Source organism: Anopheles aquasalis, chromosome 3, assembly GCF_943734665.1.
Source record: "Anopheles aquasalis chromosome 3, idAnoAquaMG_Q_19, whole genome shotgun sequence".
Lineage (NCBI taxonomy): Eukaryota > Metazoa > Arthropoda > Insecta > Diptera > Culicidae > Anopheles > Anopheles aquasalis.
In genome coordinates, this window is record NC_064878.1 from 64,886,049 (window position 1) to 64,911,048 (window position 25,000).

General features: G+C 50.9%; 3 protein-coding genes and 1 non-coding gene across 18 annotated transcripts in view; 2 read left to right on the forward strand and 2 right to left on the reverse strand.

Moving 5' to 3' along the window:
- Window positions 1-1,046, reverse strand: part of LOC126575156 (acylglycerol kinase, mitochondrial) — a 1,641-nt gene extending 595 nt beyond the window's left edge. The window contains exons 1-3 of the mRNA XM_050235707.1: window positions 814-1,046; window positions 619-754; window positions 1-554 (exon numbers count right to left, since the gene is read on the reverse strand). The exon at window positions 1-554 is cut by the window's left edge and continues 595 nt beyond it. Coding sequence (XP_050091664.1) covers window positions 1-554; window positions 619-754; window positions 814-923 — 800 coding nt within the window. The 5' untranslated portion in view covers window positions 924-1,046. The remainder of the gene's footprint in view (window positions 555-618; window positions 755-813) is intronic.
- Window positions 1,047-1,392: 346 nt separating this feature from the next.
- On the forward strand, window positions 1,393-10,059 carry LOC126574959 (protein daughter of sevenless). Of its 3 annotated transcripts, XM_050235389.1 has the most exons (9): window positions 1,393-2,561; window positions 6,043-6,349; window positions 6,435-7,692; window positions 7,764-7,836; window positions 7,906-8,160; window positions 8,245-8,454; window positions 8,529-8,651; window positions 8,716-9,176; window positions 9,298-10,059. In XM_050235389.1, exons 1-8 carry the CDS (start codon window positions 2,484-2,486, stop codon window positions 9,151-9,153), a joined length of 2,742 nt encoding a protein of 913 aa, XP_050091346.1. In that variant the 5' UTR covers window positions 1,393-2,483; the 3' UTR covers window positions 9,154-9,176; window positions 9,298-10,059. The 3 variants fall into 3 exon arrangements, with proteins under 3 accessions (XP_050091346.1, XP_050091345.1, XP_050091347.1); XM_050235388.1 differs by having other exon boundaries at window positions 8,716-10,059; XM_050235390.1 differs by lacking the exon at window positions 1,393-2,561 and adding an exon at window positions 5,279-5,326 and having other exon boundaries at window positions 8,716-10,059.
- On the forward strand, window positions 5,286-5,427 carry Trnay-gua (transfer RNA tyrosine (anticodon GUA)). The gene is made up of 2 exons: window positions 5,286-5,322; window positions 5,392-5,427. It is a non-coding gene; the product is annotated as a tRNA-Tyr (tRNA).
- Window positions 10,060-10,105: 46 nt separating the features above from the next.
- Window positions 10,106-25,000, reverse strand: part of LOC126574960 (alpha-tubulin N-acetyltransferase) — a 15,237-nt gene continuing 342 nt past the window's right edge. For 2 of the 13 annotated variants that reach the window (XM_050235399.1, XM_050235392.1), the window contains exons 2-8: window positions 17,411-17,750; window positions 16,121-16,270; window positions 15,810-16,054; window positions 15,445-15,559; window positions 14,963-15,125; window positions 13,252-13,295; window positions 10,106-12,033 (exon numbers count right to left, since the gene is read on the reverse strand). In XM_050235399.1, coding sequence (XP_050091356.1) covers window positions 11,160-12,033; window positions 13,252-13,295; window positions 14,963-15,125; window positions 15,445-15,559; window positions 15,810-16,054; window positions 16,121-16,270; window positions 17,411-17,517 — 1,698 coding nt within the window. In that variant the 5' untranslated portion in view covers window positions 17,518-17,750 and the 3' untranslated portion in view covers window positions 10,106-11,159. The other 11 variants (XM_050235395.1, XM_050235396.1, XM_050235402.1 and 8 more) reach the window with 11 other exon arrangements.

Sequence of the window (25,000 nt, forward strand, 5' to 3'; positions counted from 1 at the left end):
CGTGCCTTACAGTTCCACGTGTGGCCACCATCGAACGCATTGAACAGGAACGCCGTGTAATCGCGCAACGAGGCCGTGTACCAGTACTTATCCCTCAGGGCCAGTATGTCCCGGAAAGCTCCCCACTGCAGTGTCCCCAGGGCGTACACCGGTTTCTCCGGTGGTGTCTCATCGGCCACACTCGGGAGCACCTCGATGCGCATCACATCTTTCTTTTCCTTCTTGCCAGCGATCACCGCATACGCTGCGTTGGCCATCGTGCGAACGTTCTCCAGATCGGAATGCTTCGCACCTTCGGCAGCAAACAGTTTCCGGGCCAGGGTGTTTGTTCGACCGAGCGGTAGCACACCGATCGGACACTGGGCACCATCTGGTCGTCGTTTCATGCCGGATACGGCCTCCGAGAGGGTGCCATCACCACCGCCTACTATGAGTGCATCGGGAAGCGTTACTAGCTCCTCGACGTAGCGACGCGCATGGCCTTCCGAGTCGGTCTTCACAATGTCCACCTCGAAACCGGCCAAATGCAGAATTGGTTCGCAGTAGTTTTGGAACTAAAGGAGAATTTCATGAATTTAGTTTATGGAACAGCTTATGGAAGGTGAGCTATCTACTTACGTCTTCTTCTGAATCTTTACGATTCGCAGCGGGATTAAGGAGGACAAGCACTTTGGGAGGCCTTTGATTTTGTGCAATCTTTACATCTCCATACCGTGATGCCTCCGTGCAGTAGTAGCGCATTAACTGTTTGATGCTACAAGAAGAATAAATGATAGACGGACGCCGAAAAGCAATTGTTGCAAGGAAACATACTCATATTTCTCTTTGGAATAGGAAACACCGTACGCCACGGCACTGCCGAACACCGTCGACTTTTTCCAGTTGTTCCGAATGGTTTTAGCAAACCGGAGTACAAATGCCATTTCGTTCACTATCAGATACGTTTAAGTCGGCCGGTGAATATATTATTTAACTAAAACAGGTGCCATCACCCGCTTTTTCGCAAAGAAAATCGCGGAGAAATCGCGGAAAAATCAAAAACGTGTGGTTGTGTAAGTTGTAAACAAATCCCTGAGGGAATGCCTCGAACAGTAGGCGAGGTGCTTTCCATTTTGGACATTTTAGAATATTTTGTGAAATTTCCCCTTAAGCCTCTTGATGATCAATTATTCAGAGAGCTTTGTAAATCTTTTTTATGATACTACTTGAACTAAAAATCATTTCCCCAGAACAAAACCCCACAAATCCTTTTCGCCCGTATCGGCTGTTCCAGCAGAATCATTCCCAGAGGGTATTCGCCTCGCCCGGAGTTTGAGTGATGGAATTTTCTTCATTTTTCTATTTTTGTACCCCGCCTCCACCCTGCCCCGCTACCTAAAAGTGCGTTCTGGATCTCGCTCAGCTCCGTCTGCGTTAATTTCCTCCCGAGAACAAGAATCGGTTTGGCTTGCATTCCCGTTCTAGTGATGTCGTCCAAGTGCCCATCGAAGTCACCGTTGTTCGTCGCATGTTTCCGCGGAACCGTTTTGTGTATTCGATCCTCGTGAAGTTAATTTTGTTGTTTTACGTGTTTGCACACACGCACGCACTCGGCGGCCTCGATCGTTTCCTGCTGCTGCTGGTGCTTTATGTTCTACCCAGCACGGAATCATCACCGTTCTTGATCAACGCAGCCCCAGGAGTCGTAGAAGAACGCAAATCGAAGTGAGCGGCGGCAGCGACGACAGCGGTGGCGATGGAAATCAGAACCATGCCGGAGGGCACCTCCCCCTGCCTTTAGAGTGTCGTCTTACGCCCACCTACGGCAACGGCGGATCTGCAGTTCATCGACTCGCCCGCTACAGTCCCGTTGCTGAGTTCGAGAGAAGTTTTACGGAAATCTCTGATTCATCGTTTTACGATTGTTGTTGTTGTTCTACGACAATCTGTTCCGTTGTTATCGCGTTATCGTGTCCCCGGTGCCGCTTGTTTTGGTTGTTCCCACGGAATCAGAATCTGTACCCGATATTGGCCGGTCCGTCGGTATCTCTCTCGGTCTCAGTAGTCCCCTTCTACCTCCGCCTACGCCTCTTTCGCGGCCGCGCTTCTGGGTTATCAGCCCAGCCCAGAGGAACGGTTTGAAAAGGGGAACCTGCAACACGGAGTGCAAGTGTCCGCGGTGGTCGTTGTGAATCCCTTTACACTGTGCCTTTGTCCGTCGAAGTGCCTCTCGACAGTGGAGTTGATAAATAAGAATTCTTGGAAAACGAGTCGTTGTCCGGCGCGCGCGTGCTTATGTTCTGGATCCAGGCGACAGTGTCAGTGACGGGATCGCGAATTACTTTGTTCAAACAACGGTCCCTATTTTAACCGAAAACGTCTCACAACATCGATAAGCAATATAGAAAGAGCATTGAATTCCCTGCTGGAGTGTGTTCCCGGGCGCTGTCTGCTGCGATCGTCCTAAAACATTAAAGCAACGGGCGTGACATCCTGGCAACCAGATGGCGACGATGAATAAGGAGGTCTATCATGAGGGCTGGCTCATCAAGTCACCTCCGACGAAGCGAATCTGGCGTGCGGTGAGTCACAAACTAACCCCCCTCACTCTTCCATTATTACCTATCGCGTATTCCGCACGTCTGTGCCGTGGCCGTCTCGACCGTTCTCTCTCTCTTTCTCTCAGCTCATGGTGCGTCCGTTGGGATCAGGTTTTCCATTATAGTTTGTCGCATAATAGCGTGCCAACCCATCCCCGAAAACCGGTGGCGGCGGCGACGACCGGTCGCGCCTGTTGGCTGGGTTCGTGTTCGTGGCCGGCGACCTTGACCATTCGATGACGAGAAGGAGAAGGAGATCATGAGCTTGAGGGGCTGAATTTTGCATTTTCGCTGCTACAGATTGCAGTACCATTTGCAACAAACCTACAGTACAGCAACCGTAAACATGGTAACCGCTTGCTGCGCCCGCTGTGTCGCACAACGGATATTACGCACATCACCACCGGCCCGGAACCAGTCGGGGTCATTCAACTCGCTACCCAAAAGCGAATCGGAAACCAGCTGAGACAAACATAGAACCCGGCCGGTCGATCGGGCGAGAGAATATCCATCGGACAGCAGCAGTACTGCTGCTGGTGGTGGCGGATTGTGCTGTGCCAGCACTTGATGCGCGTGGTGCGCCGCGGTTTGCTCAATGAAGACGACCACCAACGGGGGGGGGGGGGGGGGGGGGCAATTCACACAAACACACAGCGGCGGTGGTTCGATCGAACATAAACGCATACGAATTGTAGGTCCCCTTCTCTCGGTTCCGATCCTCCTCCAATTAGATACCCATCATCATCATCAGCATCTTTGGATTACGAAAGGTTGACGAAGGGAGAGAGAGAGAGACGGCAGTGGGGGATCTATCAAATACGAGAAACGATCTCGTTTGTTCCTCCTCTTCGCACGCTGTGCGGCATGTGCGCCCTGTGATCATCATGCTGCTCAGCTTGCTAGCTCCGGCCACATCCTCCCAAGAGAACCAGCAGCAATAGCAGCACCAGAGGCCACCCAAGTCGGATGCTGCTCTGATGGAAACACAGAATGAAAGGAAGGAAGGAAGGAAGGAAGAAAGGATAGAAGACACGCCTCTGGCTGTTGACCATTTTGTACCCACGGTGCCGAATACCCCAGAGAGGCCATACGAGAGGCGCCACAATTAAAAGAAAAAAAAACGTCGCCAAGGGTGAAGGGCACCAGCACCCAGCTCTATCATGTGATGCTCCACCAACCGACCGACCGGTCATCACATCCGGAACGGAAGAACTCTCGACTGCTCGGAGGCAACAGCACGGAACGGAACTGGGATCGGGGGATCGGATTAACGGAAGATGCCGCAGGGGGGGGGGGGGGGGGGGAAGCAAAGTGATTTGATACTCGCGCCCGTCGAAGCATCGATGAGATGGGAAGCGACGACCGCTAGTCGGACGCTCCAGATAATGGCAAACGGAGCCGCGAGCCGGAGTGCGAGGTCGAAGGTCGAAGGTTAGCGGTGGGAGGAAGCATCATTTTCTCTCGAGAACAAACAACGCCACTCCGTAAATGACCTATCATCGTCGAGCGGTCATCATGCCGCCGAGGTGCATTTGATGATGAGCATTTGCCCTTCTACTCCGGAGAGGTGGAGCTCATTGGATAAACAACACACACCTCATCACCTCCCTCTTCCGCTCAGTCAATGTCAAACGCGCACCCTCTGAAGCGCAAATGCGTCTGGCCAGCTCCCTGGCGGCCGAGGCCAGGAGATTGTGATCCACCATAAAGCAGCAGCAGCACCAGCAGCAGCGTCTGTTCATCTCATAAATGGAGCGCGCCATCAGCAGCAGAATGGGAAAAGATCATCTCCTCGGCTCGGCTGAAATGTTGTCGATGGGAGTGCGATGGCTTCTCTTCTGGTGCCAGACGAGATGATGCGGCACTGGCGACGATTCCACCACCATGGTCAGACACCAAAACGACCAAGGGAGTGGATCGCTTAATTATGTCGTTCTCGTTCTCGATTCAGGCCGTTTTTATGGTTGGTTTTAAATTAATCGAAAGCAAAGACTCCCTCTCGAGGAATTCTTTTTCGTTGGCATGACGACGAAGGAATTTGGCTGTCGTTTGAGAGTGGAATCACTTGAGTTGATTAAGAATGCACTGCGCTGTTGATGGCACAGCTTCGGACAGAGTAACGTGAGTCAACGCGAGACTCCAAAGCGTCAACAGCGGTACGCCCCTACTCGATCGATTCAATGAGCTCTCATTTGTTTATAATTAACATTCCTTCACGATTCACCAGTTGTTAGTGGGCTGTTGCTGGTGGTACTGGACTTAACACACTACCCTTGGCCGCACAGTACGCATCAGCCCCCGCGGGGAGCTGAGCGGATCGAACTCGCGGTTTACTAAAAATAGATACATCCGTTCTTCCAAACTCAAATCACCTCACACTCGATCCCGTTCTCTCTCTCTTTATCTCTTCCATGAGAAAACTCTTCTTCCATCCAGCAACAGCAACCCCTCCCAATCAGTCAGTCTCACGCATCTTAGCGCCTGTGCGTCTCTATAGCACGCAATCAAGCAAACCAAAAAGGTGGGGGGGTTTGGTGGCTGAATGGTGATCATGGTGGTAGCGCGCGCTCACCCCTTTTGACATATCGCGAACGCGCAGCATAGTCGGCGGTGGTGCGTAGAGCGAGTGAATGGTCAACGCGCGGGCGCGCTCGCTGGTGCTACCCGTTACTATCTGTCGCTAGCGTGCGGCGCGGTAAGCATGTGCCTTCGATAGCTCAGTTGGTAGAGCGGTGGACTGTAGAGTGGTGAGCCGAGCATCAACGCCGCTACCTTGCTGTGATGTGATGATTGGTTTCAGTAAAAAATAGTAATCCATAGGTCACTGGTTCAAATCCGGTTCGAAGGAGAGTAGAGAAAGACTACTACGCTTTTTGGTGGGGCGTGTGCGGTCTCAATTTTTTTCACTCAAAGGAAAAAGAGAGAAAAAAGGGTGAGGAAGGAGGTGGTTTGCCTTTTTGATGAATAATCGGCTTGCGGTGTCCACTTCCTTCTCGTGGCGTATCCATTTCCGGAAAACATGATGTGCGTCGTGTGTGTTTGTTTTGTTCGTTGTTATTGTCTGCATGCTGGAACATAACACCCGCTATACCGCAGCGTGTGCCCGTGATTCATTTCAAATTCCGTTCATGTTCTTCGACGTTCAGAAAGAATGAAAAAAAAGACTACAAACAAAATGGCAACCAACACCATTCTTGGTGCGAAGGGTGGTTGCTAGGTTTGGTTTGCCATTTGATTTTGTACAAACAATGCAATGGAAGGAAGTAGGCCGTGCCATGTTGTTACTGTTGGTTACTTGCTAAGCGCTGTGGTTACTAACGTTAAGCAAAACGGACGGACGGACGGATGGACGGATGGATCGGTTCCGATCGAGGCCGCACCCTCAACTCCCGCTTTGCGACAGATTAATAACGGTTTCTCTCTCTCTCTCCCATTTTTTTCTCTCTGTCTTCCCCCCTCGCAGCGATGGCGCAGACGATGGTTTACGCTGAAGCAGAGTGACGTGCCGGGCCAGTTCTTTCTCGAGTACTACACCGACCGCAATTGTCGCAAACTAAAGGGTACGATCGATCTCGATCAGTGCGAGCAGGTCGACGCTGGGTTGCGGCTCGATCGGCAGAAGGAAAAGTACGCGCACATGTTCGACGTGAAGACACCGACCCGTACCTATTACCTCGCAGCCGAAACCGAGGACGATATGCGCGGGTGGGTGAACTGTATCTGCCAGGTGTGCAACCTGCAGGAAACGCAAAGTGTCGACGATCGTCCCTGTAAGTGTTTTGGGTGTTACGGCGAAGTAAACTGTAAGTTACTGTAAGCTAACTCTCTCACGCTTCTCGTTTGGTTCAATTTTAGATTACAATATCGGTGCGATCAACATGAACGAGGCAGTTAATATGGCAGTTGAAACGAGAGCACCGGGAAAGACGAACACCGGTGGCCTCGGAACTAATACGACCGAAACGGATGTTTCTAATGAAACCGAAACGACCATTCTCAATCACTCGATGGTGGCGGTTGCTGGCGGTGCAGGAGAACAGCAGCAGCAGCAGCAGCAGCAGCAAGGCCGCAGCTACAGCAACAACCCGTACGGAACGTATCAGAATGAGGAGATGATGGGACTGAGATCGACGGCCAATGGCGAGTACAGCAATCGCGAGACGATCATCTGTGAAGCAAAGCTGCACACGCAGCAGCAGCATGCAGCAGCGGAAGCATACTCGAACTTTGACGTCATCATCGAACGCTCCCAATCACTGCGTGGTAAACCGAACGGGCATGCCGGTGCTGCAGCATCTGTGGCACCTGGTGGAGCTACCCACAGTGCTACCGGCAATAGCTCGCTCGTGAACCATATGCGCACTCAGTCACTCAACATCGAGCAACGGGGAACACGCAAGATCCCGGAGAATCTAAAGCTTACCGATCGTTCACCGTCGACCAGTGCATTCGACAGTGGCCCAGAGCAACCGTCACCGGCCCTTAGCACCTCATCGGGACCTTACATCCCGATCAGCGAGTGTTACTCGGGCAGTCCGGTAACTCCACTGAACTCGCTCGATCCTCGCTTCTACGAAACGCCCCGCAGTCACGCCAACGTTGGCTTTAACCTGAACGTCAGCAACGAACAACCGTACTCACCGAAGCGCAGTAACGTGGGCCAGCAGGCCGGAGCGGGTCCATCGTCGCTCGCCACGGTTCGAGCACCCGGAGTTGTGCCCGGAAGCGGGAAATCCAGTCCATCCGATTCCGAAAGTGTCTTTACGGATGACGAATGGACGGCACCGGTGGCCAATGGGGGCAGCGCTGTTGGTGCCAGTGTCGGTTCCGGTGTGATGATTCGCGGCGCGTCGAACGGAGTATCGACGATTGATCGCAATACGCGCCCTTCGGATAGCTCGATTGAGAATGATGCCGTCGGTTGGACGTACGTACAGCGGTTCTCTAAAGTACCGAATGCACCGGAGGACAAGCAGCAACCACAGCAGCAACAGCCCGCGCAGCAAACGAAAGGTGCCTCTAGTGGTAATGGAGCGGCGGTAAGCAAGGCTGCTGCCAGTGCTCCACCGAGACCACCGAAAAGGGCGAGCATGAACCTGGATGGCATCGAGAAGTAAGCATTCGCTTGTCAAACCCGTGGCATCGATCTAACCAATCGAGTCGTTCTTTTTTCCCACTTTCCAGAAGCAAAGATTTCATCTCATCCGATACGGAGAACGTTTCACCGGCAATCATGGGACCAAAGGATGCCAGCTCGGTAAGGCGCACACGGCACGGATTGTGGTAGAGAGTGGTACTAATGATTTGTTTTCCTTCTCTTCAACAGTGCATCGAGGAATTCTACGACATCCCACGCTCCCATCAGCATCCATACACCGGGAGCAGCATGCATCTGGACGGTGATCTACTGTCACCGCTTAGCCACTGCGATCTGGTCGCATCCAGCACGCCCAATCTGATCAGTGAGTTCGGTGGTAGCGTCTGTGGAACGTTGGGCCGCAATCCACGGCCACACTGCTACACGAATGCCGCTCCGACCAAGGTGGAAGGCAACGTGTTCCGTTTCGATTTCAGCGAGCAGGTGCGTGCGACCTTTCATTGGAACCATCCCCAATTATACAACACTCCTCGCTAATCATATTGTGTTCCCTCTCTCCCCACACAGCCTGATGCTCCGGCCATCAATCGTCGATTGAAACCACGAGGCTCGTCGATGGATATCACTAAATCGATCGAATCAATCACCCAAGGTGTGAAACAGCTCGGTACTGTACCACCGGCCACACCCGGTGCCACTGGGCAACCACAAGCGGTAGTACCGATGGCTAAGAGTCCACCAACGATTGATCGCACCCGGAAGCCTGCCACACCAAACGTAAGCTAAAAAAAGGGTGACTAATTGTCCACCAAATGCATAATTGCTCTGTTTCTCCCTCCCATTCCGCTCAGATCGGCTCATTGCGTCGCAAGGGAGGACCAGTCGTGTCGCTGAACCTCGCCTCTAGCCAATCAACGGAGAGCACTTACGGGAACACCACCCAACACGACGGAAGCGTCATTTCGCCGCAAGTGGTAAGTATCACAATCACGAGTTACGATCGCTCGAGAGTATCAATAACGCCATGCTTCATTGCAGCAACTGGTGAGCATCTCACCAAGAGCGCCACCACCCGGCAAGAACGAAGATCGTCTTCAGTATCTGGATCTCGACCATTCAAACAGTCCCCAGAAGCCACACGGCAACAACAGCAACAATGGATCTGGGCCTGGGGGAATGCTGACGCATGGCAACGACGCCAAACAGTCGGCAAGCGGCAAGCTGAGTGATGCCGGTAGCGGTGGAGCAGGTGCCCATAATCATGGTACTGGTAGTGGTGGCCATCCAGGATCTAGTGCTTCCGGTGGGGGCAGTACACGATCCCTCGACATCACCAAAGCGCCGGCTCCCCTTCTTTCCAACCGCACACCGTACACGACAGTGGACTTCGTGAAGACCGATGCGTTCAATCGTATTCGCGCCGACTCGGAGCTAACGCGCTCGCAGCAACCGCGCCAAAAGGATCCTTCTACTTGAGGAGGCGACTCGCTGCTACAGCAGTGAGTAGCGTCTTAGCCGCCTTGCTAAGTGCAATTACTGCAAAGTCTGCCTTATCATCGTCTCTATTAGCAACAAAACACCAAACAGCGCTTTCTTCATAATCCTGTTTACCTCTTCCAGCTGCCTTGCCTGTGCCTTGTTATGTTTTAAGTGATTTGGAGATGTTGGCCATTCCGACCGCTTTCTAATAGCAACAGCAAGAAACGAGAGAGAGAGAGAGGGCCTATAGGTACATGATACACACTATCCTGTGATTACGCTAGCGAGACGCGCTTCGCTCAACGAGCACAAAAAGCAGCATTTGATCGAAACAGAAAGCTTCCAAAGTAGTAGCGTACCAGCGTACGCTGTTTCCATGTTTAGCAGTAGTTAGGTAAACCTCGAAACACTTTTCTATTTTACACTTTGCCTAACGTTTAATGTCCTAAGCTATCCATTTTACTCTCGTAACGAACGTATCCGTGTCTGTCCGTCCCTGGATGCGACACACGGACGAAAACCTTCCGTCAGCATTTCACTCTTTACGAACAGCTTTTACGGTTCTAGCTTGTAAACGATTTATCTCGAATGATTGTACACTTTCGAATGTATTTCCTTTTTTTAGTTTTTAAGAACACGCCCAATGCCAGCGGCAGAGACAGACAAGCAAAAACCAACTGTATATCGTATTCCGTTACTACTCACCAGCAGCAGCTTCGTTAGCTCTTTGCGATGCCGGAATCGTGGCAACAGAGGGCCTAGGCTTAATGTAACGTTAGTACTATATACCGCACAAGACTAAACGCACAAAAAAATTAATTAAAAGCAAATAAAACAAAGAACTGGCTGGCTGAAACATTGTCATCTCTCCTAATTTTTCGGAGAAGCCATGATCATCGTAAATTGCTTGTGTTTTTTTTTTCATTTATTCCGTCCGAAACACGTTAACACGAGCACGGGCATGATTAGATTAGACAACGGGAGTTTTTTTAGGGAGGGGCAGAGTTCGGTTCGCTGGCCCCGGTTCTTTCAAAGGAGCAGCGAATACGTGAGCTACAAGATGGAGCGCTTTCTGTGTGTCTACTAAGGAGGGGGGTAAAAGCGAATCTTAAACACCTTTTTTGCGAGGATTTCTACGCGATCTCTTACATAGACACAGACACAGAAGACGGGCGCTTAAGACAGAGAGAGAGAGAGAGTTAAGGGGGGAAGATATGAAAGAGAACGTGAATGTTCTCATCAGAGTCTATACCATCGATCATACACTCCGCACGTACGATCTTCTGGGCTAGTTTTGTCTATATCAGAGCACTTCATAACATGCTGTCCGTTTGTCCTTCCGTTTTCTATAAACTAATACAAAGTGTGGGTGAGTGCTGGTATTGTTGTGCACCTAATTATCCTGTTTACTCATCTACCGAAGTGATCTGCAGGGGTTCCTCTTAACGTACAGGGGGAAAAAAATTGTGACAGCTGTGAACTGCCCGCTAGGCTCTCAGTGAAGTATGTAATCCTTCAGGTAATCTTGCTGTATGTTCCTGGAATGAAGCATAGGAAAAGGAGACAAAAAAACCAAGAGAACGACACCGGGGAAAAGCCAAAACATAACACGTATCAATAAGGATACTCGCTGACCACGTGGTCGACAATCTCTTCTCCTTCTTAACGCAGACCGAACAATCAAACAAGCTGATAATCAACGTCCTACATACTACCGATAACAACAATTCCGCGCAAACCAGCTGAGGGATAAACACAAAAAACTAATTCAACAACCACGCAAATCAAATTCCTCCAGGCGGATCATCTGGGTGTTGGCCTACGGGAACACTCGGGACTCGCACGCCTAGTGAATGGGGCAACGGTTAGTTCCTAGCCTACGTCACTCAAACAAGGGCGCAACGTGGATCGCAAGGATCGCTGGAATCAGATGAAGGATTATTGTTGTTTGGTAACTTTCCTTAGCTCCTCATAGCGCCAAGACATGAACTTTTGGTTCCGGTTTACCACAGTTTGTTGTGGTAAAACTTGAGATCGAAATGCCCACCGACACCGGCCGCATGCTGGCTACCGTTCGAGTAGACCGATTCATTGTCACCATCACCACCGTGGCCATGGCGAGACGATCCACTACCGCCGATCGGTCGGTTAATCTTGACCGAACCGAATCCCTCGTTCTCCTCCTGATCGAACTCCATCTTACCGCTCGGCATGACGGCGGCACCGACCCCGAACGAGATGTTCTTCAGCCCGGTGTGCTGTTTGGTGTAACGGGCCGGTTTACGTGGCCCGCCCGGGAACTCCGTGTCCGGTCGCGGATGCTCCGGTGTGGCCTGCTGGCTAACGGATTGCGGTGAGAGCGAATCACCCCGGCTGGCATGATCATGATCGTGCTGATCGTGACCGATGGCCGACGACGACGACGACGGTGCTAGATCGGATGGGAGCTGATGATGGGGATGGGAATGTGAATGAAAATCGTACTGTTCCGGATCCGGACCGGGCTCGGGCATGTCCTCGTACGCTGCGTAATGATGATGTGGATGCGGATGATATTGCACTTCCTCGCCACCGTGGACCTCGTCCGCAAACTTTACGTGTTCGGCGTGCTGCTGCGAATGGGAAACAGCGGGCGGTGCAGAGTGCGCAAGCGTTTGCAACTCAAGCCGGCGCATCCGATCGGTCAGCTGCTCCGAACCGACCCCATCATCAACACCCCGACCACCACCACCACCACCGCCGTCACCATCGATTGAATCCGTTTCGTAGTCCTGGCCGGCGGCTTGCTGATGGCCCTCATCTCCACCGTTGGTGTCGTCACCATTGCTAGCGAGCAGGTGGCCCTCGTTGCCGTTAGTGTTAGTAGCGTTAGTAGTGCTGCAAACAGATACCCAAGTAAGCAAGATAGACCAACCGACTAACGAGCTAATCAATCAAACCAACCAACCAAGTGTTCTGTGTGCTTGTGGTGCTCGTGATGAAACCAAACTCAACACAAATCGAACTAAACCGAATCTAGAACAAATGATGATCCGTCTGTTGTGATGTGGGCCAGCAGCATGCGATGCTGCTACAGTATGAAGTAGTGGATAGAGAAAAAGAATACGAAAACGATCCCGATCATATCAACCTCCCGAGTGGCAAAGTCATCATGCAGCCGTTGTTGCAACTCAGGCACTAGAGGAGGCGAACTTTGCGAACTTTTATTGCTCATTCGAACGCGTGTCCTTGTGGCGCCAAAAAGGCGAAAGCATACCGAAACATAGGAATATAAATAAACAGCAAAATACATTCGTTGTAGGGATAGAGATGCAAAAGCAACAAAAAAAAAACAAAACGAAACAAAAAACCACCGCGGTTAGTAGAAACGATCTGATGATCAACGGAAATCCCTTTTCTACGCGCCATATCACACTAGCTCAGATTGCACAACAGAACACAGCACTGTGGGCCTCTCTTTAGCACCTGATTTTCTCGATCAAACCAAAACGGTAGTGCACAGCACAGTAAAGTGCTGTTTTTGTTTTGTGGAAACTATTCTCGAGACATTGGCAAGGAGTTGGTGGAGGGGGGGGGGGACTAATCTAATTCCGGTGGTGCTGGTGGTGCAGCAGGTATCGCGCCGCCTCGTGCTGCCATACACAAGGACTCGCCCTCCTTGGTGTACGATGCCGTGGGTTTACGTGGGTAAATTATAAATAATCAACTCTCTCTCTCTCCCTCTGTCCGCCTGTGCGTTGCGCTCTACGTGAAATTGCTGAAAAAATTGAAAAAACAAAAAAGAAACAAAGAAAATGTAAAAAATACAGAAAATCGGTCGAGAACTATTTGGTTTGAGTGTTGCAAATTGGGTACAAAGTAAGATTGAAGCGAAACAACCGTCATACTTGGAGTTCTGATCGAACTAAACGATGAGCAACTAAAGCGTGTGATGATGAGGCATCTTAATAATTGTGTCTTTCGTTTCATCCCTCAACAAGTGTGTCCTGTGTCCCGGAGGAACTAATCGCGAAGCTATAGCTCAGCATGGAATGCGAATGTGTGTGGAAGGGATATCAATGGGATCGAATTCGAATCGAAAATTTCATTTCTTACCTGTTCGGTTCCGTTGATACTGTTGTTGGACTGTTGTGAATTATCTGCAACCGAAGAGAGTAGAAAAGGGTGAAAATTAGTACGTCTTGACCTGAATTGATCCGTGATCAAACCAGCAAACAATCATGATCATCGATTAAAGGAAGGCGTCATCCAAAGTGGTTTTTCGTTGCGGCAACGTGAGTCAATCAATATTGTCTAGCGGATGCATTAGAAGTTCGAGCTCGTTAGTAAAGTTACAGCAAGAGCAGCAAACAAAAGGCAGCGATGTCGCGTTAATAATTTAGTCCATCAAAGACACGAGTCTAGGTGCAACGTCAGAAAGAGTTACGGAATCAATATACGAAGATTCAAGCTCTCTATATCTGTTAATACTGTTTTCTCGAATCGTGCAGGAATGCTAAAGGAATCTGGAAAAGATAAAGCATGCCTCGTACACAAAGGCGCCACTAGAACTCTGCAATTCCCGCTCAATATCGTCACTTGCATGCATGCAGCCATGCGGCAACGAATAAATAAGCAACTAAGCACCGCTAACAGCAGAACGGTGAGGGTCCTGACTGCAAATATGGCACGAGGTCATTCGGTTTAAAGTGACCAACAAGCTGGGGCTGCTTGCATGTCAGGACCTGTTCGGCTCCGTTCGCCGTTCGGCCAGGAGCAGGAGGCATCATTATCCTCCGCAAATCAGGCGATGCCCGCGTCGCGGCTGCTAGGCTAGTTTGTCCATCATTCACGCCCCTCCGTGTGAGGCATGAGCAATCAATCAGGGCCCTAAACTATGCTCAACAACCGTTCACGTTCGCGTTCGCGCCCACGACTGTAATTTACTCTTTCGATTCTTTCACGCCCTTCCGCGGGCCCTTCTAATGAAACTTCTGCCCCCGGGAAAAGGTAGGTGGAAAATGGATTGATGAGGAACGAACGAAACGAAATGAATCGCATTCCGCATCGGTGATAATCGGAATCAAGATTGGATCCGCTTTCACAAACTGCATCTGCAACCTGGGAGGCGCTAAGGAAACAGGGATTTCGAAGGACATCTGCACGATTTTAAAACGGCAAAAGAAAGACTCCTTCAACCCTCCCCCCGGGGGGTGGGCACGAACGTTCACCTCACTCAACATCGTCGCATATCGTTTGACCTATTTATGCTGGGTTTCACGATGATTGCGTGATTAGCCGCTGTTTCCGAGCGCAAACACGGACCACGATGACAAGTAATAGGCTCCAATTCGAGACATGGAAAGGGGAGGGGGGGGGAGGGGGCAACCAGCGAGATTAGGAGTAATTTTGGAATTTCTTCAAACCCCTCGTGTTATCGTATAGAGTGTTATCGTCAGGTTTTACAAAACCCCCTTTCCCGGCGAGAGCGCGTGCAGAACAAAGTTCAAAACTTTCCAAGAAACCAGAACCTTTTAATGCTTCCCTGACATGAGCGAAGCGGCACGCCAGTTGCCCGGGGGATGGCAAGTAACAAAATGGAACGGATTCCTTTTGGGTTACAATCGCTCGCTTTGTGGAATGTCCTCCATCCCCATCCGCGGCTGCCATTGTGTGCTATTAGTGTCACTAGTATCGCATATCAGGGACCAACTCATGCGGGGGGCTAGAACCGAGGAAAGCCGTTAAAATGCAGATTCAACGCCGGAGTTCGCCGGTGGACGGCCAGGAACACGGGAACAAGGGGCTGGGTGGCGGCATAATTTACCTGTGCCATGCTGCAGGATGGTCGCTTGGCGGCATACCGACCGACCGGTGGTTGACTGATGACCGGTGGCGAGACGGGACTGGTACGTGTCTGCGAGGTGGACCGGCGCCGCTCCTCGGCACTGGTCGTTGTGAACGTTGGCCCGAACAGGTTCGTGTTAGGACTGTGATGTCAGCAGCATTAGGAGTAGGAAAAAGGATGTGGTTTTAAGGAGCAGAGGGGGGTTAGCAAGACAATGACCATAATTATAAGGAGTGCGTCGCGCATGAGGGTGTTTGTGTATGTGAAGAGAGAAAGAGAAAATGGTATCGAGAATGGTGAGATTAGTATTTCGGTGCCGTCTCCTTGATTCGGAATCTGGTTTTCGAGGCTAGTAGCAGCTACCATCACCACCACCATCGCCGTCATCAGGTTTAGTACCGAGAAAGCATAATCGATTGGGTGGATTGGCCCAGTGGTCAGCCGGATATCCTGGCACCTACCTAGCAGTGATATGCATACGGCGACCATCGATGTCGGACGAGTTGGCCGCTTTGCTGGCGAAGAATCCTTCGTACACCACGAAGTTGTTCATTTGCGGTATCTTCTTCGAAAGACCTGCCAAGGAACCGGGAAAAGCCAAACATTAACACGTGCTGCTGCCACTGCTGCCCCTTCCCTGCTTTCCGACCGGATGGCAATTTGTTCGCGTGCTTCCGCGTAGCGCCGCGATGCATCCTGTTTGAGGCCGAGCCCGAGGTGGAAGGAAGCAAGCGAACAAACACCGGGCGCGAGCGCGCTTATCGCGCCAACCCGGAACCAATCTCCATCAACTGCAGCACCATGGACAAGGACGAGCAGGACCTACCGTAGTGTTTCTGCAGGAAACCGAGCAGCTTCTCGGACGGACGATCGATGGCCAGCTCGTCCGGGTGTATGTTTTCCTCGCGCAGCATATGATCGAACAGCTCGCGCCCGAAACCACCACGTTGGCGCGATTCGTGCACGTAAAAGTCCAGCACACACGGTGCAGTCACGTTGACCGTTTCACCGGACGGATCGAAGACGTACAGTGATTTGCGGCCCACCTTCAGGATACCAACAACGAGCCCACTGGCGAGAGAGAGAAAGGATATAAGGTTAAAACTCATGTTATGTTCCGCGCCGTTGATCGCATACTTTTTATCGTTCGGTTCAAACATCAGATAGATGTTGTGGTCCGAGTTACGCAGCTTTTGCGGTGTTGTCACCGGAACCGAGAGGCCCTGCGCCTGGGCTGACATCGAACCGACGAAGGTGATGATTTCTGAGATTTGTGCGGTGGCATCGCTGCAATAGAGGAGGCGGTTAGGAAGCGAAATAATTAGCAGAGTAGAGTTAAAACCGCGAACCACGTGGCCCCGGTTGGTGGTATGGGGAGGTGATTTGAAAAATGATTTCCCTACTCTCCGCAAACCTGGGCCATGGTTAACCAATCCGGCAGGATGGCAATAATGGCATTTTGATCACCGTTCCCCCTCCGTCCCTTCGAAAAGCGTTGACCGGCCGGCCACTTCCGGTGCGTGGCCATTAATCATCGCAAGCGAAAGGTTTGTTTGCTTTTTTTAATTCCTTGTTCTGTGGCCTCGCCAAAGCGGTCTGCTGCATTGCATGCTAATGTCTCGCCGAAGGTGGTCACTTCCTCTCGCCAGGAGAGAATCAAAAACCGCGCTGTTAACACGTGATGTTACGTTTTTCACAAGCCACCTCCCGGAGTATTGATTAATGTTGTGACTAATTAGGGGAAATCGGTGACCCGATATGGCGAGTAACATGCGTAGCAGTGACTCGCCATACTGGCCGTTACACGGCACGCACCAGGACGTGATGCTACTGTTAAGCACGGGGTACGGTGATTTGGACTGTGAACTTCCATGTGAAATGCCTAACGACCGCTAATTGCATCCATTGTTCCAAGAGGGAGAGAGAGAAGTTTTTTCGACGTAACAGATATTCGTTTGAAAAGTGGTTCTACAGATGGCGCCCCTTTTTTGGAGCTCGCGATCGCAATCAAGATTCCTATCGCCAAACTTGTCAACGACCATACCAGTTTCGAAACAAATAACCGCAACAATAGAATGGGGGTTCCAAATTTATCAAAGCATTTTAACCCTATTAGCTTCTCCAGCTGGCCTACGGATCAGATGGGTTCAATGTGCCATTTCGCAGAGGAACAATCGGCCAATCATTTTACACCCACGCAGAGGTCGCGGTTTGCGTTCTCTCTTTGCGTTTATTTATGTGCGAAATCGATTCAATCTCCTCGTGAATAGGAGCGAACCTCCAAAAAGAAGCACATTAACCGCTTTTGTTTCATATCGCTGGAACGAATTTCAAAGATTGATTACCCTGAACTAAAACAGCGTAATGGACACCAAAGGATGTGGTTTTATCGGTCTACAACAGGCGACGAACGCCGCTAGTACTTACAGTGCAACGCGGCGGGACTGGGCGGTGAATCCGGTTGGTAGCAGCGAGTTGTTTATTCGCACGATCCGCGACCGGAACAGGGGATGCATATTGAAGCGGAACTCCATCTTGCGGGAATGTGTACTCGAACCACTTCACTACAGACACCGAGAGAGAATCGTCACCGTTCACAATACGCTATCAAGAGAACGTGCTACGTTCCCGATAAATAAATAAGCAATAGGAATCACAATGCACACCAGCACCAGGTTCCGTTACTCCCACTGAAAGCCTGAGTCCTTATATTGCACTGAAATCAATTTAATTTCCGTTTTTTTCCTTTCCTTCGAACAAATTGGAACTGAAATGAAAACATACAACAGTAATAGAGTTAGTGAGTGTAGCAGCAGGTCGGTGAGGAGAGGAAAGGACTCCTGCCGGTTGACGACGTTATTAAAGGCTGGAAAAATTAGTTTTCCACCTACCCAGGGGGCCTCAACTCCACCTCAGCAACACACCGCACCAGGGAGATTGAGTTAGTGCCGGTGTACCGTGGTGTACCGTGGTGTACCTTGAAGGAACGTATAACGACCAAATGGAGCCGGCCTAAGGGGGTTTGTGGCTAGCTTGGCTAACACCCCTCCCACTTCATCGGAGGCCAGGGCGGTGGAAAAATGAAAACATAAAAACCAAAACCACGAGACTGAACAAGAAAAGCGCCACAGAGCGAGAAAGGGGAAACGGCGACTCAGTTACCACTCTGGCAGCGGAATAGTACATTGACCCGAATTTCTCGCCAGAAGTCACTACCGCTCTCTGATGCTCTCTCTGTGGCATCTACAACGCGGTTATATGGACTACACTTATGAATATTTGAGCCCGTGTTGTGTGAACTCTAATCACACTTATGCTCCGTCCCGATGGCGGGATGATCCCTCCGTCGAAAGTCACTAAATCAAAATGCTCAATATGTTATTTGACGCTCGAGTGCCAGAGCAGCCAGAGACGCGTAAATCGATTTTATTTCGTTTCGTACCCGTTTATGGGATCCAATATCCTTTTTCCGGCTCAAGCAACGGATTGGGAGCGCTAGTGGCAGTGTTGAACAACACTCCGTTACACCCCGACCCGCCGAGAGTCTGGCGAATTTGCCACGAGAAAAAGGGAAAGTTCCGCCGGGTGTGCTCGTGCCAGACAGCCGAACGGACGGACAGACAGACAGGCCCATGTGATGCAACGTCGATTTCAACACTCGAGTGCAGTCGGGTTCGGAATGGAACGGAAATAAAACGAGACCGCTTAGCATGATGGCCCAGCACCGACCGGTCTGGCGTTGCGGACGGGCACTCCATAAACAAAAAAGCTTAATTGTCTTCCGGCCTCAATGGGTGGTTATTTATATGTTTGCGAAACAAAACCTTAGTTATTTTAGTTTGTCTTTAAGTTATCAAACAACTTCTAAACACGGCACGAGCACGACATGCACCGTAAACCCTCGACTCTCTCCTCACAATAAACACTAAAACAACCACTCTGCCTCCCTCGGACAGAATCAGAAGGAGTGTCGAATCGATTTATCAAAAAGAAAACGTCGAAGAAAACCGCCCAAAAACCCCCAGGGTTCCAAAACTGGGGTAAAGAACCCTCCCGAAGTCAAGTTGAAGGAGTTCCCCGGTAGTTGCCCCCTTCGCAAACGCACAACCGCAAACGAGGCTTCGTGTTGGCCAGGTTTCGGACGAAAAAAAAAACATATTTTCGTCTAATCAAATCCACACCAAGCGCCACCATTCCGGACGTCTTTGGGTATCGATCCACCCGGACCGTCGTGTGAGGCATTTGGTTGGTAATTTGAATAAACTAAAGTACCAAAGTAAGCGGTGCCGAGTTTTAATGGATGGACGTCAGGACGCGTTGACGCGCCACACAGCTCTATAGCATCGGTCGTGATGGTTATGTTAATTGATAGAAGGGACCACCAGCCCCCGAGCCGAGGGGCCGGTACCAAGCCTAAAGATAAAAAACCATCATTTGGAGAACGACTAGCGAGTGCAACTTCCCAGCTATCCCGCGCCGTTTAGGGGGGGAAATGAAATACCTTCTAGGGAGTTCCTTCTCGAGGATTCTATTCCGGCCAATTCCGGCCAATCCAGGTCAGAGCAAGTTCACGCAGAGCAACGTGGGGTCCATCACGTAGCCGGCGCGTCCTGAAATGGCGTCACTAGAACGCGCACACCAAACAGGAACACTGGAGCCCACCCCCCGGGGGGAGGTTTTGGGGTCAGCAAATGAAAATAAAAACTGCTTTGCTTTATGATTGGCACCAAGTATCGGTATCACCTCGTTGCCAATCTAGGATACTGTCACGTGGCAGTGGTGCCAGGGGGCAACCGGAATGGCATGCAACGATGCGCGTAGCCTACTACTCTCGATACCAGAAGCCAAATTGGTCCACAAATCACTGGGAAAAAACACAGTAGACAAGTGTTTGCCAGCGATATATGGCATAGCCGGCTTCCGCAGTGGCGCATTCATCCCCGATTCCGTTCTGCAAGATGCAATCAGTAGTTGCGGTTTTGACGATGTGATGTTTGCTCACCGATCCGGAACGTCTCCGGCGGAGTGTGCCACAACCTGTCGTCATCATGTTACCAGACCTTCCGACGGCAGAGAAAGATACTGCTTTTAAGGTCATGTTCCAGTTGGCTGAACTGGACTGGAGCAGCAATGGGATCGGAGCGGAGATTGCTAATTTTCTGCGGGAGCAATCCACTCAAGTGGCATTCTCGTGTGCTGTACTTGACTTTTCCAGCCGACTGTGGGATCTTTCTTGTTTCTTTGCATCGATGCCATTATCTAATGAATGTTCCAGTGTCTTGTTGCAGATACATGCCACAAACGCTTACCTTAATTTTACTCAACACGTTTCAAACGACCACACACAGTCACCGCGATTCAGAACATTCGTGGCAAACGACGGAACAGTTGCAACTGATTTGTTCCAGAACCATTCAACGGTTTCCTTTTGTTCAACAAGTTTACTAGCTCGTTGGCATAGCTACACTTGGTAGCAACCAGTGCAAAACACCGATTCATGAAATAAATTTTCCTACGATCCAATTTGTATGACTTTCCACATTTCCAGATAAATCTTCTCAATTCCTTGCACAGAAAATGAGTAGCAAAGAATCGTAAAAATACAAAAAATCAACTGCAGGGTGCCATCCGGAACGTACAACGAATGATGAGCAAACAGACGCCCGGCGACGAGACCCACTGCTGGGAGTGCTTCCTATGAATCGATGAGAGCATCCAGAAATAGATCAGCGATCTAGAACTGGCATTTCCTGCATTCCAATACGAAGCACATAGCGACTTCTTCTTTCCCGTAGGCCCCCCCTGGAGGGCCGCACCCTGAATGAACCGGCGGGTTCGTTATCTCTCGGTCAGTTTCACCCAAATCGCACAAACCGATATCCGCGGTCGAACGCGTTGTGCATTTGCTTTCACCGTTGCAGCTTTCGCACGAGCTAGAAACCCAACGATCTGGCAAAATCTTAATTAGCTACGGTGTGGCGTACGTTACGGTACTTACGGTTCCCCCTTTCCCCAAGAATCGACCGCTAACCCGTGCCGTGCAGATGGAGGAGCACAGCGATGGTTCTGCTTCGGTTTCCCCTTACACCTTCGCTCAGCTCAGAGCGGAGCCCGGAAACGGTAAATGGTACTTCACACAGCAGCATCACCAGAGCCGGAGACCGGGAGAACTGTACCTTGGAAAGTTTGGCCGAGACGATCTCCCTCTCTCGCGTGGTGGTTTCCTCTTCCAGAGCTCACACAAGACACAGCTTCACTTTGGTGCACCGAGATGTTGTGTATTCAATCACTATAGCTATGCCCTGGTTGTTATGCTGCACGGTTACTATGCTGCCTGCCATTCAATCACAGTAGCAGGCGCTGTGGGGTTGAGACAGAGTCACATTCTCTGGAACTTTACAAACTGGCATGACTAATCGGCCACAAACGAAACAGATGGAGAGAGAGAAGTAGTTTTCGGCGAGACACACTCCATTGGTATTCATCGGTGGTCACCAAATACCCGCAATACGCTTGTTTTGCTGGCGCAATTGAGTTCGCACATGATTTACGTTTGAGACGTTGCCTAATAGTAGTCCAATGGAGCTCCAGGCAACGCATCAAACAAGGAGTCACGAAGACTACGCTGCCTGGCGTCTCCGGGCAAATAAACAACCAGCGAGCCGTCGCCCATCAGCCATGAGTCATCCAGCATGAAACGGAGCCGCTCATAAGTCGCTTGTTGGGGCTGCTGCTGCTGCTGCTGCTGCTCCCCCTCAGGCTTAGCGAGTTCGACCCCTCCTGAAACCTGATACTTTCCCTTCCACTTGCAAATTACCATCGATGGAGTCACTACGGCGGCCGCTCATAGCTTCGACTTAGGGGGCTTCGGGAAAACAGCATTTTCACCGGAAAAGTCTACCACTGTGCTACCGGGGACACTTTTCTTCGGTTTCTTGGTCGGTGCGGCTTCAGGTTCTTGTTGTGGCAACAGCAGCAACAGCAGCAGTCCGATGCTTTAGCACCGGTACATTACCTGCGCCAATGCCAATGCGCCTCACACCCAACTGAGTGGGACACGGAGGGGACACGCGAACTGCACAGCGATACAGCGAATGATGGGGTTCAAATACTCCGTTTTATCACATAAAAAAACGCACACACAGTCACTCAGTAGCACACAGGCAGATACGAAATATGATTAAGCGTCGCTATATGTGGGCCGCGAAAAGGGGGAGAGACCACCTTGCGCCGTGTATCGCGCTTTTTGCGAGATAAAATTCCCTTATTGTGCGCCCACACCGACGGTGCTCTGTGTTGGTGGTTGGTTGGTTGGTTGACCGTCCGTCTCGTGTAGCCTCGACCGTGGCCACAGCCGCAACGGATTGATTTAAATGAAAGTACGCTGCTACACCACACACCAAAAAGGCACGGGACAGAAAACTCGCGCACTGGAACCGTACCCAGGGAGGATAGATTGGATGGACGGACACGTCGGTCATCCGCTGCTGTTGGTGTCTGGAAGGTTTTTCAAAACCCGAGCGCCAAACACCGCGGACCAAGCGCCACGACGATCCCCACCGATAAGCGAGAGAGAGAGAGAGAGAGAGAGAGAGCGCGGACCACCATTCACGAGGTCTAGTTCCTAGAAAGCGAATCCTTTCCCTCTCGGCCACTCTCAGTATACCTTCGATTTTCTAGTAGATTCCTCTTTGCTCTCTGCTCTCTCTCTCTCCCCATCTCTATTAAGTGCTGTGATCTCTCTAAATGGCAACGAACGGAGAGCGAAGGAGAGAATTTACTAGAAAACGTTGGCGCGCGCTTGGGGCCACCTCCACACAGCCTCCACGCGAACACGACTCTTGTTTGTTGTTTTTTTGCTGTCGAGAATCCCTCCGCAAACCCGAGCGAATGATGCCAACATGCCATCCTCAGCTGATCGTGGCGCATGATCAGTAACTCCGCCATGCACCTGAAGTTCACAATGCACTCCCAGTCCTTGGAGCAAAGGATGACCAAAAGTTACAAAAAAAAATGCCAGCTGCTGCTACAGCACGATGCCTCCTTGATGCCAATCAACGCAAACCGGAATCAGCGGGCATGTTCGCTTGATTGCGACCGAAGGTTACGCCGAGGCTTACGTCATCGGTCACCAACCACGATCGTAGCAGTGGATCGAGTGTCGCTGACTCCAGCACGCTTCTCCTGCATGAAGATCCGTCCATCGATCGTAAACGGGCCAAGGCCACACACACCACACCAGGATGGCTTCCAGGAACGATGTCCAGCGATCAGTTTGGTTCAAGATCTACATAATCTTCGGCAAACCATCGTCGCTCGCTTAAAAAGAACTTAATGCCTTCACGATCTCCAAGCTAGGGGGAACACGCGTGTGGGTGTATCGGGATCCATTAGCAGAGATCTGTGGATATTCATTTCGAGCGAAATCGCGCCTCAAAATGGTCAACGAGAACAAAGCTGAGAACAGCGAGCCGAGTATGGTCACGGTAGCGGCTCGACGAGAGGCGGTGGTGGCTAGTACGCCGCCCACGTCCTCGTAATCCGTGACACGCGGCCAATAGTCAAACGTGGAGCGCATCATGAATGAGCGAGCGTGGTCGGAAGCAAGCGTTTGTGGTTGCCATGAGAACTGGACCGAAATTCTATGAGTCCATTGTGTTCTATCGAGAAGCAATTTTGAATATATATTTGTTTTTGTGAATCAATCTCGAAATCAATCTGCTGCCAGCCACGCAAATGGATTAGGAAAACAGGAACTAGGCAGCCAGCGTACCCAAGGGACACACTCTATAAGGCAATATAACAAAGTGACTCCAGTGCAAAACATGATTTTCCAGAAGTTTCTCTCCCACACGACATCTGCATCTGCGGCCCCCACCGGGAAGGCCAAGGTGAACCGGTGTGAACCGCCCGAACGCATTCTGATTGATCGAAGGAAAGCTGGCCTGCGATCGCTGAAAATAGAGATGTGTTCGCGGTACACCGGGGCACTCCGTCTGGAAATCTGGTTCCATTTCCGGAACATCTCGCGACAGTAAAAAGGCCACCTGGTGTCCCGTGACAAGGGAGGAAGAGAAGTCGCTGGCACCGCTAGTCACGCGAACAGCCAGCCAGCCAGCTAGTAGTGCCAAATATGGTGTTTTGAAGGTTTTTGCGTGAACGCGAACCGAGTGATTGGTGTTTGTACGGAAGAGCGTTGGCGCGAGATTGCATGATATGGGGGGCAAGCTGGTATTCGAGAAACATCCACAGTTAGTCATGCTGCGAAACCTAAGGAGGCCGTTTAAGATATAAGATCCTAGTAACCCGCGGGCAGGCAGAGGTATTGCGACCGGGACTGAACAGGAAAAGCTCACGATTTTCCCCACCCAAAGTCTGCGGGCCTCTGTACGAGCTGATGGAAAAATCGATACCAGCCCACGGAGCGTAAGAGACTCTCGCCAGGTCCGTCTCGTAACGCCGGTACGGCACGCAACTGAACGATTGGCGCTGGGCACGGCTCGGGGCAGGACGTAGTAGGCCGCAATTGTAGGGCAGTGCGCCTTCGCTTTGGCTTGCTTTGGCTTTTCCTTTTCGGACTAGCATTTTACAGCAAAATCCCGAGAGAGATAGTGAGAGAGCTTTTAACCGCATCCCAGCATCCGCGATATCTGTTGGATCTGTTGGAGTGCGGAATCGAATATGGCCGTCTATGTGGCCGACGAGTTTTTTTTTTGTCTGGCCAATCCCCCAATGTCACCTCAAGACTCACAAATGAAGGAATCTCCAGATTCATCGACGGTGTTGCTCCGCGATAAATATATCCCTCCCCGCCGGGAGGGAAAGAAATAAAATTAGAGAAGACAACTATAGCCCCCGGGGGCGAATGCGAGACCGCGGACCATCTTACCGTTAGTCGCTCTGCTTTATCGTCTTTATATTCCACCGATCACTGCCTTTGGGCCAACCGTGAAGAGTGCTGGATGATTTTCTTTTTTGTTTTATCTCCGGAAGAGTTCACTCAACGAGATTGACCGG